A 15,712-nucleotide genomic window follows, 5' to 3' on the forward strand; every position below is an offset into this window, starting at 1 on the left:
CCCCTGTCTTGCACGTAGTGTGCTTTTGCGTCCACTGTAGAAGCTTCGCCCAGCCGGCGTACACGCGAGCGTTCGTTATAGCCGAGGCCGTTGTAAGTGGGCTAGAGTGTGCACCACCGGGTTTGTCCGTTATTTCAGCGCAGCGGGGTTGGCCAGTTCCTAAAAAGTACTGTCCGGCTTGTCGATTATGAGAAGCAATAAATGCAAACTGCGATTTATTCTTTTAATTTAAAGTGCCTTCGTCACTGTTCTGTTTGCAGAAAGCGTTTTCCTGCGATACTTGTGGTGAAATATGTTTGGTTCACCTGATGCACAGTCTATAGTGACCTATGCTTTTGAAAAATATTTGTTGTCCATCGTGTATGCCAATATAGAGACCTCATTCTTCCTCCTTAAGCCTCTCTTCACAGTTTTGTCTGCAAAATTAAATATTTCGATTCAGTAAGGCCAGTAGTGTCAAGGCACCAGTCCTACATAACTTAAATGTTTTCATCAGTGCTACTTGTTTCTCTGAGTTTAGTTTAACCCAATTTTCTTCCTGCTGCAAATACTGCTCCCAATGCTTATAAGCTATAAAGTTCCGCGCTACATGGCGTTATCCTCTGTGCCCTTGGTAGGCTCTTAATATTCCGCGCACGCCAATGTTAGCATTCTGAAATTGTAGCACTGAAAAGTGCCGTCTGACGACGTGCGGCAGGCACCGCTACCGGCGAGGAGATCCTCCGCCAGGCCTTTCCCGAAGTGAAGCTCGAGGCGTTCCGCACCGAGGCCGAGATGGTGGCCAACCTGTCGGTGCGCACCAACGCCCTGGGGCTGGCCAACAACTACGGCGTGGTGTTCCAACAGGCCGGACAGGGCGTGCTCAGCTACACGCTGCGCTTTCCCTCCTGGCAGGAGTTCTACACCAAGCAGACCATGGTGGCCAGCGGGGCCAACAAACAGCCGCCCTTCTGGCTTAACGGTGACTACCATTTTCTCCCTCGTCTTACAAGCCGAAGATGCCGATTGTTGGTTGTGCTTTGTGAGCATCTTCCGAACTCCGCGAAACACAGGCTTTTTTTTCGATGCAGTACGAGATAAGAACAAAAACCTCAAAGGCCGGCGAAATGTCCTGTCTTTACCAACGTACCAACGTTTATTGACATACTTTAGTATATCTATAAACGTTGCGGCCGCCGCGGTGGCTCAGTGGTTATGGTGCTCGGCTGCTGACCCGAAAGACGCGGGTTCGATCCCGGCCGCGGCGCTTGAATTTCTTTGTAGGAGAAATTCTAGAGGCCCGTGTACTGTGCGATGTCAGTGCACGTTAAAGAACCGCAGGTGGTCGAAATTTCCGGAGCCCTCCACTACGGCGTCTCTCATAGCCTTAGTCGCTTTGGGACGTTAAACCCCATAAACCAACCAACCTATAAACGTTGGAACATACAGCACACTCCTCTGGGTTCACGGTGTAGATAGGCTCCTCTGAACTCGGCAGATTCCACCACCTGTATAGTCGGATTATTACTGCGTCATGAACGAAACTTTATCACCATGTCACCTTCCCCATGATCCCGGCGGATGCTGCCTTCGGTTCAGTTAGCGGGGCTTGTTCTTTCGAGACGGCCTCTGGACAGTTCAGCTGGCGGTTTCTTTCTTGAGTTATGTGTGCTATGCATCACTCTAAGCAAAAGGCAGACCATTTTCCAGCAGGAAACCGCATCTGCTAAAATGCAGACCTTCATACAATGCGAAAGAAGCCTATTATTGTTCGCTGCTAATGGGCCATCAAAGTTCGCGCATAACAGGGGGAGATTAATGGGCAGCTCTTGAAAGTGTAGTCCTATTAGCGCAAAGCCTTTTCTGGAACTTTCTCGGGTGAAAGAAAAAAAAGTCCAATGAGCTTTTTTCATCGAAAATTGCTCATTATATATGCGAGGGAGGAGATTGATCGTTCTTCTGGCTCCTATTTTAATTCGCTCATAGCATATTAGCAGTTCGCAAATTGAGTTCAGTTCAGTTCAGTTTATTACCTTAAAAGTCCCCCGTAGGGGCATAACATAAGGGGTGGGTTTTTATACAAACAGTAAGGATCATGGTAAACAGTTATTGAAAATATGGTCAGGTACAAGTTGCAAAAACGAAGATGGGCAGGTAGTAGAAGCGATTTCTTGGAGAAGGCCGTTCCAGTCTGTGGCGGTTCGGAAAAAAAATGAGGCAGTGAAGGTGGTGGTCCGGGCATGTGGGCGCGCAACTTGAAGTGGATGGCTGGTTCGATATGATATGCGTTCTGCTGCTGTGATGTACGGTGCTTGATTAAGGGACGAAAAAAAGAACTTGTGGTACAGTGAAAAGCTGCCTTTAGCTGGGCATAAAAAGTTAGTCATTCTTTTTCTGCAGGCATCCTGCTGCCCATGGTGTCGCGGCTGAACATGGCTGTAGCGCGCGCCGAGGCTCGGCGCCTGGACAACCCTCTGCCGCCGGTGTACTTCCAGACGCGTCGCTTCCCGGCGCCCAAGGCCCGCGGCTGGGGCGGGGGTGCGCGCCGCATCACCGACATCTGCGTCGTCTACGGCTTCATCGTGATCGCGCCCGTCACCGTGAAGCGCATCGCGGATGAGAAGTCCGTCGGCATGAAGGTAGTGGCGCAGCCTGACGCGCCGTTAGGCCTAGATTGCGCGCGTTGTAAAGGCGGAAGCAGACACAGCTATGAATATTCCATGATGCGAAGGAGAAACACGGACTGAACCGCACATCGTGTACAAACTTTCTATCAGTCGTGAAATAATGCAACTCGTCACCGACAATTGCCGTTTTAAATGAATTATGCACGATAACCACAACTATATGTTACGCCACAATGTACGAAATTCGAACGCTCTAAAAATATATGTAAAAGTGTGGGCAGCAAAAGCCTCTTTCTAAGTCTTAGTTTAATTGCGTGTATATTAAAAAAAGGGCTTCGCGTATTGAGCGGAGGATGCCTTTTTTTTTTTTTTCGCGGGTCGCGAATTAGGAATAACACGGGCTTTATTCTTTGGAGACTGTCATGTGTCAGGGCATCGAAGGTGCCGACATATGTATTTTGTAAAGTGTCTCGCAGTAGACGCTACGCACATTTTTTTACGCGCATGCTATTTCCTGTTATGTTAACCCTTGTTAATAAAACGTGTGGAACACTTTCTACCGAGTCGTTGAATGAGGGCGATCGGATCCCCTTGACTCTCTTCATTAGTGCAGCCCGACGAAAACGATGTGGCGTGCTGTTGGGTTTTGTAATCAACATTCGGTAACTTAGACTTGACTGGTCAGGCCTCGAAAATGTCATATGGCCAGAGTTGTGCGGAGTTGCTGGTTAATTTTAGACACCTGAGGTTTTTTAATGTGCACTGATAACGCACAGCAGGCCGGCGTTTCTGCATTTCGCCTCCACTGAAATGCGGCCACATGGCCACCAAAAGATTCAATTAAAAAAAAAATAAAACCGGAAAACGTGTTGGCGTTCACGAGGACCACCGCAAAATTATCAAATTAAGTAAATTGAAAGAAATCAGATGCATTCAGGGTACTTCCAGATTCCTTGTGCTGAAGAACGTGTAGCTTAGACAAGTAAAATACTCTTACACTTGGAGCGATGGCTGAAAGTAGACAAGGCGCACAATGATCGTACATTTTGAATGGTAGGGAGTATGGAGATGTGCGATTGTTTTACGGGCGCTACAATAGTCTAATGATGCAAAATAACCTCCTTGAAAACTAAGCCTTCTTGATTCTTGCTTTGAACAGCATTTGCTCTGGAACTAAACTTTAAAAAATAAAGTTTGCTGTCATGAAAGCTGGATATATCTGACGTGCTTATGAACGCCCTGGCACATGCGAAGGAGGTAAAGAATGAGTGAGCCTGCTCGCACCGAACAAAGAGCGGGTTTGAGCTGGGATTTGAGACCGGATGAACATATTCAGTATACACATGGCGTTTGCCCAATACTGCGAACGTGTCTCTTGTGTCAGTGCCCTGTCTAACCATGCATGCACGAAATAGGTCAACAAAATGTGTTTGACAACCGCGCTTATTTTTATTTTTGCTTGATGCTCGGGCTATTATTGGCTTCTGGTACGACACGATGAGAAGCAAACCACCACAGCTTTTAAGTTGCCACAGTTCGATAACTGGCTGTCATCTCGATAAGGGCTGTCATCTTCTGGCCTGCATCTTTTTGATCCAACATCAGGTAATCGCTAAAACTGTCATGGAAAAGTATTTAGTTGACATTTTCCTGCAGCTGTAATGCAAGTTCTTAAGGTACTAAAGTAAGATGACAACGCCAGTACTGACGAGTCACTGAAGGGCCGCGGCCGCAATACTAAGATGTGCATGTGCGTGCTGTCATGGGCCGCAGGAACTCCTGCACATTGCGGGCGTGTCCGACGCGGTGTACTGGCTGGCCGCCTACATGAGCGGACTGCTGGGCATGTCGGTGGTGGCGGTGCTGATGACTGCGCTGATGAAGCTGCCCATCTTCTGCTCGCCCGCGCTGCTGCCGCAGAGTGATTTCACGCTCGTGCTGGCCATGATCATGCTCTACGCCTTCTACTGCGACCTCTTCTGCCTGCTCGTCAGCTGCGTCGTCAAGACGCGTGAGCTTCGCACTCTCACTCTTCATTGTACGGTGCACCCAGCCACCGGAAGTGTTTCGTCCAAATTATCCACCGGCCGGGTATTTAGACTGGCCTCTGTATTGATCCGCGCCGTCCAATGTGATTACCAACGTGGCCAGGACGTGGGCGTTCGCTCTCGGGTTGTTCACCCATCACTGCACTGTTAAACGTATTCGTGATTCAGTGGGCTGTAACAGTAAAAGACTCCACTGTATACGACAGCTGAGCACTCTTTAAAGAATGAAAGGAGTATAGACACCTAATTTCGATGGCATGTTTTTTCTATAATGATGCGGAAGACAAAAACACGCACCCAGAACTTAGGTGTCTTACTCTTTTAAGTATTCGCAGTGAATGATTAATCTTACCACTTAGTGCTGATCAGAGCCCCGTGCTCCTTAATTGAAAACTTACAAGATGCAGTTCAGCTCTCAACGTTACTGACTATATACCTCGCCTACTAAAGGGGCCTGTAACATAAAAGCGACCTAAAGCGAACATTAAATATCCCTCGAGTGTCTGCGCAGACAACAAAGAGTTTATGGGCGGCACTAGAAAGCATTCATCAGTTGTTGAAAACTTCTATTCTGTTATCCGTCCCAATCAGGCTTGGATGGTAAAGACACAGACCTTCCGGCGATTTAGATTCCCAAGCAGTGGCCGCCAAGATCATGCTATCTTGGAAGCGGCAGGCGTTATCAAAAACGTGAAGAAAGGTTCATTCTTGGCATATCACTGAATCACACATTATTCCCCAAAACTTCACTATTATGGTAGCGGTGTTACGACTGCGATCTCTGTTATTCTGGTAAATGTATAGCTAATTTCCGGCTTTATTTTCAGGTATCCCATGCATGTTCGCTTGTGCAGGCTAGATGTTCTTGCAGAACAGCGCGACTACCCCATACACTTAAACAGAATCCATGCACTTAGCGCTGTGCTGATCCTTACGCAGCTATAAAGGTGAAGGATAACCATCTTGACCAAGAAATCTTCAATCCTAGATGTGCGTTAATTATTATCGATGTTTAGTATACATACCTGAAGTGGTAGTACTGAAGCATGATGACGTTTGGACACCAAACGCTCCTAGTTCAGAGGTGTAGCCTTGTAAACACTACCAGCTTTTACTTCCCCCAATCAGGCACCGAGTGTAATTATTGCGCCCCATTTGGTAAAGTATGTAGCACAGCGGCACCTGCGCCTTTATTTTCGTTTATTGACCCCATGCGCAGCGGTGTACGCCGTCTTCGCCACCGTCTGCCTCTGGATGCTGACCTACGAGGTGCCCATTTTCTTCATGGACGTGCCGGGGTCGGCCGAGTACGCGGACCTCTCGATCGGCCAGAAGATCCAGAGCTCCATCTTCCCCAACATGGCCGTGCACTGGATATTCCGCATCATCACCCTGCACGAGGAGAACAGTTGAGTGATCTCGCTCTTCTTCAGCTCTGCAGATTTGTTATGCAGACATCGGTGGCAGAGGATTGCAATGTTACAACCTGCTTGCAAGGACAACTGCTTGGTCTTTATTGATAGTTGTGCTAGAAGCTGAATTACGCTTTACTTAACACTCTGATGATTTTTGATTGCCGATCTGAGAGTGCCATTAATTGATCCTCGTTTCGTGTGGCAATCACGGAAAGCCTCGAGTGCATCGAGTTCACACGTTCTTTGAATGCCGTCTTGCCAATCGTCAGCCCTAATTTTAGAACTCACACGTCGAAATGCTGCGAGAAAAAAGGATCCTAGCGGTGCCTTTGGGTATTATCGCGTTTATTTGCCAGGGACTTTAATACGATGACATTGCACGAGACTCAAGGGACTCTTCGTGCTCGCGAACTGTATACCCAAGAGATTTTGTCACAGGCGTTTCTTTGTTCAGTGCTACCTCCATCGCCCACCAGAGCGTTTTTTTTCAGCGTCACGCCGGAATATAACATGCATCCAGGTGTTATAAAAGTGACCACGAAAACGTAACTTGCAAGCCAGCTATTGATGCGATATCAATCGAGGCAGGAAATTGGGTGGATGTTAAGAAAATGCGTGTACTGGGTTGGTTGGCTTTGGCATAATAAGAGAAATGTTCACCACTGGGAAGGGCCATTTTCTTACGGTTGGCCTTACTTGGCTGATGATGAACCGCGTTTTTGTCGAACTCGTTGCGGGACACTAACAGTGCTCATGGAAGCAACAATGACCTTGCCGTCAATGAATGATGCTAGCTCGTGTCCCCACATGCTCCCATGGTTGCTGCGCGCCGTCGCGGTGGCTCAGTGGTTGTGTTGTTCGGCTGCTGGCCCGAAAGACGCGGTTTCAATGCTGGCCGAGGCGGCCGAATTTCGATGGAGGCGAAATTCTAGAGGCCCGTGTACTGTGCGATGTCAGTGCACGTTAAAGAACCCCAGGTGGTCGAAATTTCCGGAGCCTTTAACTACGGGGTCCCTCATAGCTTAAGATGCTTTGGGACTTTAAACCCTATTAAACCAAACCAAACCATGGTTTCTGCGCAGACGAAGGGGCCCGCTGGAGCAACCTGCGTGCCACCGGATCTCCCTACGACAACGTGACGCTGGTCAGCATGTCGCTGGTGGTGTGCGCCTACTGCGTTGTGTACGCCATCGTGGTCTGGTACCTGGACAACGTTTGGCCCTGGCAGTACGGCATCCCCAAAGAGCCGCTATTCTTCGCAAAGGTAAGGTGTGCTCACCGAGTACGCCCTGCAGGACATTGGTAAACATTTGAGCAAGCCAACAACGATGCGAACACGAACAGAGTAAAAATACATCGAAAACTCCTCTAGCACCCGTTTCCCGCTGCACTATCTTCGACACAGAAGAAAAAAAAAGAAAAAAAAAGAAAGCTCGTGTTTTGAACTCAAGGTTCATAACTATTACCGTCATGATATTTTTCTTATTGAGCATTATGGTCTTAACCGCTGCGCCATCAACCCCGAATTTTGCTGTCTCGTACTATCCTGCGACGAGTACTGTGCTCACAGCTGTGGATACAGGCGTACACCACTGTGTAATGATCGGAAAGTCAGCGTGGGCCAATGGGGTTGGCGCTAAGACTATGCCTCTCCACGTGCAACTCAGCAAACCGACACAGAATATAACACAAGTGAACAAGAGAGAGGGAAGCCTCAGGATGCTTGTTAAAGTTTCAACGAGAGGACTTGTCTTCTGAGAACCCAGACGAGCGCGCGCGCGTGTGTGTGTGTGTGTGTGCGTGCGTGCGTGCACGTGCGTGCGTGCGAAATGCAAATTAAACTGGATATTTTAAAGGCACTCAGGATGCTCTGTACCCTATTCACGGTGTATAAAGAAGGAAGTAGTACACTTCCGCTGATAAAATGGGGGGGGGGGGGGCGAAAAGTGTGACCGCGGGCGCCGCCGGATCCGATGTATAAGAACATCTAACAGCTGTCGTTGGAGAACACGAACTGTGACCTGATATCCCGCGACGCTTACGGCAGAAATCGTAAATGAGAGTTACAGGCAGTGACACTTGAACGAATACTAGCATGGCATCAGAATTTCATTGGCGGAAACCCTGGCTCGCATTAGGCGATAATTGCCGAATCCCATTGTCACTCTTTAGGTACGATATCAAAGGACAGGCCCCGACAATATTATTTAGAAACTTTTGGTCTAAGGAAACCAGTAATTTGCTTAAAGACAATGTATATTAAAGTTTTGTTTACGGGAAAATCACAGCGTACGTGATCGGAACTGTCATTTAAATTCCCTTCTGTTGTTTGAGTGAAAGCCTGTGACCAAACGTACTCTAATCGGAAAACCAGAAGGACTTTTTTTAGTCGCTAGATCGATTATCACTTAGAATCCAGGGTCTGTTCTGAAAGTAGTAGGAATCATTTTTTATTTAAATTTTATTCATGAGAATAGTACAAACGATAAGAATTTTTCAAGGTAGCACCCTTCCGCACCTACACGCTGATGCCTATGAGTTTTCCAGTTTTCGTACGCCTCCAGGAATGCCTGGACCGGAATGCTGTTTAGCTCCCTCGTCACGGCCTGTTGAACCGCCTCTACCGATCCGTGATGCTTCTCCTTGAGCGCCGATTTTATTCTCGGGAATAGAAAAAAAGACTGGCGGGGCCAAGTCGGAGCTTTAGGGGGCCTGAGGCAGCGTTGCCGCCTTGTGCTGGGCAAAAAATTGGGGTCCTCATTCACATGATGAAGATCCCGGCAGATCGCTTTCCGGTTGGCCTTTTGCTCCTCTGACAACACTCCCAGCACCAACTTCGCGAACACTTTCCTCTTTGTTAAGTTTTTTGTCACGATATCAAAAACTTCGGTTAGAGGAATGCTCAAGTCATCAGTAATCATTCTGACACTCATGCTACGATCAATGTTCAATAGTATATGTTTCACTCGCTACCCATCGTCGTTGGTCTTGCTGGTCGAAAGGCGTCCGGAGTGGTCGCCGTCTTCCACTCTTTCCCTACCTTCTCGGAACAGCTTGTGCCACTCAAAAAACACCCGATCTACACATGCAAGCGTCATTGTAGGCCTCCTTAATCATGCCGTGAGTCTCTTTGCCCGTTTTACCAAGATTTACGCAAAATTTGACCACGTATCGCTGATCCAGTAAACGTTCCATGATTGTGCGTGACGAGACGTTTCATTAGGGGCTCACAGTACAAGCGACCGAGAGCCGACTGGCGATTTTCTCCAGCATTCCTAATATCCCCCTTCAACGATCCTGCACGCGCAGACTGCCTCTCGTCCGCCCGTTCACCCAGGAAAAAACTTTCAGACTTTCAGACTTTATTTCAGCATCAGACGAAACACAGTCTGATGCAGGGACAGAAGCTAAAGGCTAATGGTGCCTGACGAGGCCTCTGACCCTACACAGCTCACAGCGGCACATATACAACAAGCATCTTAGAACCAAAATAATAAATCGTGCCTCCCAGCATGTTCAAAAGCCGATAAAAACGTATTCATTCTCGTTGTGTGGTCGAATTATTGCAAGTCGCGCCTCTGTCAGCGCGGTGAAATTGCGGAAGAAGATGGCGCTGTGGTGCCGCTGTTTTTTTCTTCGCCGCGTAGATGAGCTACTGGACATCACGCGGCAGGGGCCAGGCGAGTGTGACCGAGTCGACCTCGGACTCCTCAGAAGCCAGCGCCCCCATGGAAGGCATCGGAGACCGCACCAATCCCGGCATCGTGCTCAACGACGTCACCAAGGCGAGTAAATTTCAGGGCGCGCACCAGAGGAATGCCCACTTCACTGTGCTCACAATGAATGTTAGTGATTGTGACCGAAGGCGTGGGAGTCAGCAGTGAAATGCGAACGGACCAGGGAATTTCTGGTGCTACCAAGAAAAGCGAAATTGCACAATTATCAGATATACGTTAGGTATTGGAGGGGGGGGGGGGGGAGGAGGGATAGATGAGGTAATGTGACAGTTCATTAGATGAGGCTTTCTTTCTTTATTGAGAAATGTGTAGTACAAAGGTGAAGTACAAGTCACCTGACTGCTACGGTGCTGAGAAGAGTCCGAAGACAAAATACGCTGAGAGGGAAGTACGCTTCTAGCGCAGTGAAAATAGAGGATTGTGAAACACGCCTGATGTATACCGTGCTACGTGAGGCGTACTTTGTGGACTACGAAATTGGATCGGGAAGGCCACCTTTTTGTAAACAACAATGAAAAGTTCGGAAAAATGCTTTGAATGAACCTCGACGTGAGATAGAAATGAGCTTATTAAGTACGTCGGGGTACGATGGATCGGAGCCTTGTCGCATGTATTAAATCAAGATTTCGCAGCTCAAATCGCTTGAAAGTATCTGAATTGTGCTGTATGCAGTGGAGGTGCTGGAAGCTCGCAATAAGCATCTGGAGAAAGGACAACAAATGTGATTGGAATTAGCAAGGTCAATGCATTTATTACTGTTTTTTTTTATCACTTTGGCACTGGCCAGTGCTGTGCTGCCTACTAGCGACAAGCAGAGCTAAGTGGACAGATTGAAGGAGGCACGAGGACTGTCGGATGGGTGAAAGTTTGTGCATGGCGTATTCTTTTTATAGTCCTCAGTGCAAGAAGACAATCGATCACTCAACGTGATATGATACTGGTGCACCAGTCGCACCAAGCGTGGCAACCGGCGCTCCCAGCACATTATCACCAACATCGCATGCTACAACTTTTTGAGCCGTAGCAGTTACCATCGTCTTTAAAGGGACAGTGAGGAGAGCTCTATCAATATTTTTTTTACAGCAAAATCCGATAGTTCGGCATTTTATGGCTTTGTTGCCACTTGGCCGACAGCGAAAGATGCATTTATATCTAAGGAATTTGGATTCGAAGTTGAAAAAGTTTTTCCCGCCGCTGTGATTCAAACTTGGGATTCTCTTACGCAGACACAGGACTAAGTGACGTAAAACATGACGTGCGCATGGCGTAACGCAGACTCCGTGATTTCTGGCGGCCAGCAGTGCGGCCTCGCAGCAGCCGAAAAGAAAGATACCGCCGGCCGCACGTTGAAGGCATCTATCGGCTATTGCGGCCATCGCTACCGTCGCTTCGTTTACGTTTGCACCGGCGTTTTGCCAGCGGTACGATGGATCCCGTTCTCGAAGTCGTCAACGAAGTTCTAGCAAATAGACACCTTTAGCCTACCGTGTACATTGTTACCGTTAGCGGAATAGACCTTATGCAAAATTGCTGCCATCTATCGGAGAAAAGAAGAACCAGTTGAAAGCGGCCATGTTGGAGGATAACTGAAGCTCGTTTCGCCTCTGCTCTCTGGATTTAGGCGCGCCCTGCGATAGCTTCCTTACGGCTGTGCTGGCTCGAAAGTCTTATTTCCTCTCACTCGGGCCTGTAAACACAACTGAATGGTCAGTCGACCCGTCTCTGCTGCCAAGTTTCAAAGTGACTTCGCAGACACTTATTATGCGTCCAAAACACTTTCCGAACGCCTACAAAGCTATCCGTGCTACAAAGCTTATTTCTAATTTCATTAGCTGCATGCAGATAACGAAATTTGTTGCGCGATGCCTCCACATGTAGCGACGGTTCTGCAACATATGTGCCGCGGATGTCGGGGATGGCAGTCCAAAATTAGAAATGCGCTCAAATCAAGCGCTTTTTCCCTGGGCGTCTTTGTGACCCGTACAACAAGGCACTGAGCAATGTGTGGGCATATCGAGGACGGTGAAACTCGAGCGCGCGCGACGAGCGTGTACCGATACGTGCTGTGAATCCGGCGGCTATCTTCCAACATGGCGGATCGCACGCGGCGACCGCTAGATGGCAGTGCATTTCGCATAAGGTCTATACCGGGAGCCCGCCTACCGCCGATGAGCAGGCGCTGATTGGTTCCGATGCTGCAGGCGCGCGCGTAGCTGCCGGGTACGTGGCGCCATCTGGCGACGTCAAAAAGATTTGCGCATGCATTGGCTGCGGCTTAGTGATTCGTGGCTTCTCGTGTTATAGTTGCTAGAACCATTGCTAGAACCATTGTTAATGTTGCTAGAACCATTGTTAATGTTGCTAGAACCATTGTTAATGTTGCTAGAACCATTGGTTCTAGCAACATTGTTTTGTCCTATGACGTCATCACTTTTGTACTTGCGAGTTTGGCCTGTGGCGGCGATACCTGTATTTTTATTCTTGCTCTTTTCTACGTTACAAGAGCTTTGTTTTCAGTATGACTGGCGTTTTTGTAATCAGGAGCTGGTATTCTGGCGATACAAGCCAACTTCAATTTCTCCTCAGTGTCCCTATAATTCTAGAGCCGCCAAACAAGATTTCTTGTTAGCTTTCTGCCGCGACGTGACATACTCTAGTTAACAGCAGTAAGAGAGCAGGAGAGCGAATCGGGAAAAAAACTGCATATTCCAGAAGTTCATAGGGTTCATAATAGGATGGCTATACTTAATTTCTTTGTGCATGCAGGTGTCCCAGTTTTTTTAAAAAATCAGCTGCAGTGCTTAAAGGAACCATGAGGATGACTCCGCCGAATTTTCGTTCCTCGTAAAAATAGACTGCATGGCCCTTTCTGGCTACCTTGATGTTTGTTCGATGGGCAAAAGGCATTTATTTCTGAGAAAAATTGGGTTTAAAAACTGCCTCGCCACTATATTAAAACTCGTGACGTCGGCACCGAAAATGACTGCTTGATCACCTTTTGGAACTGAATGGTGGAGTAGCCTATAGAATCAGAGATCCGCGCCAAAAAACTGCCTTCGCGTCATCGCTGCTTGGCTGTGAAAACGGCCTGTGATAGCGATTCATGTACTTCTTTTCTTTTTTACTTTTTCTAGCTTATAAAGTTTCGTTTGCATGGATCGTAGTGTATAGGCCAACACCAATGTTTGGTCAGTGTCGCTACAACCCCGACTTCTTGATAGCTCATGGGGACCGCTCATGACGTGGGTACCCACTCTCTCCGTCCGTGCAGATGTACCACAACCAGACGGTGGCCGTGCGTCACGTGAGTCTCAAGGCTTATCCCGGTGACGTGACGGTGCTGTTGGGGCGCAACGGCGCGGGCAAGACGACGCTGCTGCGGCTCATCACGGGCCTCGAGCAGGCCACCGAGGGCTGCGTCTACGTGGCCGGATTCGACGTGGCCCTGGACACGGACGCCGCGCGCCGCTCCATGGGCTTCTGCCCGCAGGAGAACGTGCTCTTCATGGGGCTCACGGTCCTCGAGCACTTGCAGTTCTTCGCCAGGGTGCGCGCTTGTGCTATTGGTGCTTGCGCACTGTCCGTAGCCCGCAGAAGAATGGCTCGTGTTGAAACCTTAGGAACGTACAGTCGAGGACAAACGTCTGTGGTCCACGTGTTCCTCAAACGAAGTCGACAGCTCTGCAATTAGCCGGCGGCTGTAGATCACACTCCTGGAGGCGAAAGTCAAAATTTTGTTCTTTAGTGTGGTCTCCAGCTGTCGGCTAACAATGGAGCTCTCGCCTTCGTTTGAGGAACACGTCGTCTGCAGACTTTTGTTTCCGACTGTACAACATTTGTCAGAACCACCGTGGTCAGAACTGAAATGTCCATAGGGCTTTCTTCTTATCCGTGTAGTGACGCTTGTGTAGCATCCCTGGAAGTCCTAATAGTCGGAGCAGTCAGGAAAATAGCTCATCTTACCCTTGAGAACCGGAACGTTCGTGGTGCCTAGCGCGCCACACGACATTGCCCAGAAGCGGCCATTGAGCTCTAAATTTTTTACAAATGGTGTGCGCAAAAGTAGTGCAGCTGCTTTAGATAAGGAACTTTTGTTTTGCAATATGAACTCTTCTGCATGCAATTTTGAGGTAATGGCGACAGGTCATTACAAAACGCTCAAGTTTTCATGGCTGCGTGTGCACCACGGTAGGCTTAAGACCAGTGGCTGCTGGTCTGGTTGCTTAGTGTGATACGAGACAAGCTTTTATCACAGACAAGTGGTAATTGTTCCTTGAATAACCCACCACCTAAGCATTCGGCATCTGTTAGTCATTTGCCGGGCCTTAATTATTAAGAGCTGCAGTCTTTTCTTTCACGAAGGTTACCTGGCAACTTTTAGACAAGGCAAGCGCTACCGCAACATGTTCTGTGGTTGCTTAGAGTTAAGTGCTGTCAAGAGCAAAATGTTTTTACCACGTGAGTTTCCGTCGGACAGTTACAAACGTATGGTGATGAGATAGGTGTCGAAGTGAACGTTTTTATCTATCGGCAGGTTTGCTCATTTCCATCCGTGGTGCTCTTAATTAGTGAAAGCGCCTAAAGGGGCCATAGGAGCAGTGAACCACATAACCGCGTATGATATGCATCACCACTTTTGCTCCTGAGAGTGTGCAAGCTGAGCCCGACAGGCCCTTAAGGGGAACCCGTCCTGCGCGTGCAGATCCGCAGCGACAGCTGGGCGACGGCGGACGAGGCCATCGAGGAGATCATGGAGGCGTTCAACCTGGCCGAGAAGCGCGACGCGCTGGCCAGCTCTCTCTCATGGGGCACCAGGCGCAAACTGCAGCTAGGAGTGGCCATCGTCGGCAGTCCCCTGGTAAGGGCGGGCCACTGCGTCATCAGCTGGCTTTTTATAGCGAAAATGAATGCTTACTTTGTTCAGTACTAGCCTGTTTCGAGATATCTTGCTTATTGAAAATACCATAAGCATTAGTTGGGATACATTTCTTACGGCAATGCGTTTCATTTTACATAAGGAAACCGCAAACTTGCAAGCACTTGCAAATTATCTGGAGTGGGGTGCTGGGGTGATACAAGTGCTTTCCTGTTTTGTTAAAACAGAGTTGTGAAAGAAAAGAAAATATTATTTGAATTCATTACAGCGATCGCAGTTACCAATCACGAAGGGAAGAGATGAATGAATCAGTGCGCCCCTGCTACACAATGCTTATTTCAGTTGAGCTGTCGTTTACAGTGTCCTCTTCTACACGCATAGTTCTTCCGACACCGTAGTAGACACATTGAAAAACATCTATACTTACATATTTCCGTAATTCTGTGTTTACCTCCACTTGTCCTTTCTCGCTTGCGTTCGCAGGACGAAAGCCTTGCTCTACCTATACTGCCAAAAACGTACCAAGGTGCATCGACAGCTTTCTTACTAATCACTAAGCAATTTCATACAGGAGCAGAACCGGCCGCTACAAGGGGCACAGATAATTGAGCAGCAACTTCCCGCCCTGCCAGCTGCCCTATCATAGAAACTTGGCACAGGAAGAAATCTCTCTGATAGGAGAGCGTCAGTAAGCATTCTAATAGAGTTAAGAAGACTGAAGAATGCAGACACGAAATATTTCTAGTCTAGAAGAAGAAAAACGAAATTCAAGCACAAGAACCGTGCGTTCTTAGTGAATTTGCGTGTGTCGTGCATTACATGGAAGTCGTTGACCCTTGCGCCACGTGACCCGCCGCGGTGGCTCAGTGGTTACGGCACTCGGCTGCTGACCCGAAAGACGCGGTTTGGATCCCGGCCACGGCGGCCGAATTACGATGGAGGCGAAATTATAGAGGCCTGTGTACTGTGCGATGTCAGTGCACGTTAAAGAACCCCAGGTGGTCGAAATTTCCGGAGCCCTTCTTTACGG

At 48.4% G+C, this 15,712-nt stretch overlaps 1 protein-coding gene across 3 annotated transcripts in view; it reads left to right on the top strand.

The window, feature by feature from the left end:
* LOC149370925 (phospholipid-transporting ATPase ABCA3-like) overlaps positions 1-15,712 on the top strand; it is a 61,254-nt gene that overhangs the window by 16,304 nt on the left and 29,238 nt on the right. For all 3 annotated transcript variants that reach the window (XM_089563804.1, XM_089563812.1, XM_089563817.1), the window contains 8 exons: positions 698-961; positions 2,380-2,618; positions 4,380-4,617; positions 5,874-6,062; positions 7,152-7,333; positions 9,717-9,854; positions 13,078-13,353; positions 14,509-14,664. In XM_089563804.1, coding sequence (XP_089419930.1) covers positions 698-961; positions 2,380-2,618; positions 4,380-4,617; positions 5,874-6,062; positions 7,152-7,333; positions 9,717-9,854; positions 13,078-13,353; positions 14,509-14,664 — 1,682 coding nt within the window. The remainder of the gene's footprint in view (positions 1-697; positions 962-2,379; positions 2,619-4,379; positions 4,618-5,873; positions 6,063-7,151; positions 7,334-9,716; positions 9,855-13,077; positions 13,354-14,508; positions 14,665-15,712) is intronic.

This window comes from Amblyomma mixtum, chromosome 1, assembly GCF_055824585.1.
Source record: "Amblyomma mixtum isolate Tamu chromosome 1, ASM5582458v1, whole genome shotgun sequence".
Lineage (NCBI taxonomy): Eukaryota > Metazoa > Arthropoda > Arachnida > Ixodida > Ixodidae > Amblyomma > Amblyomma mixtum.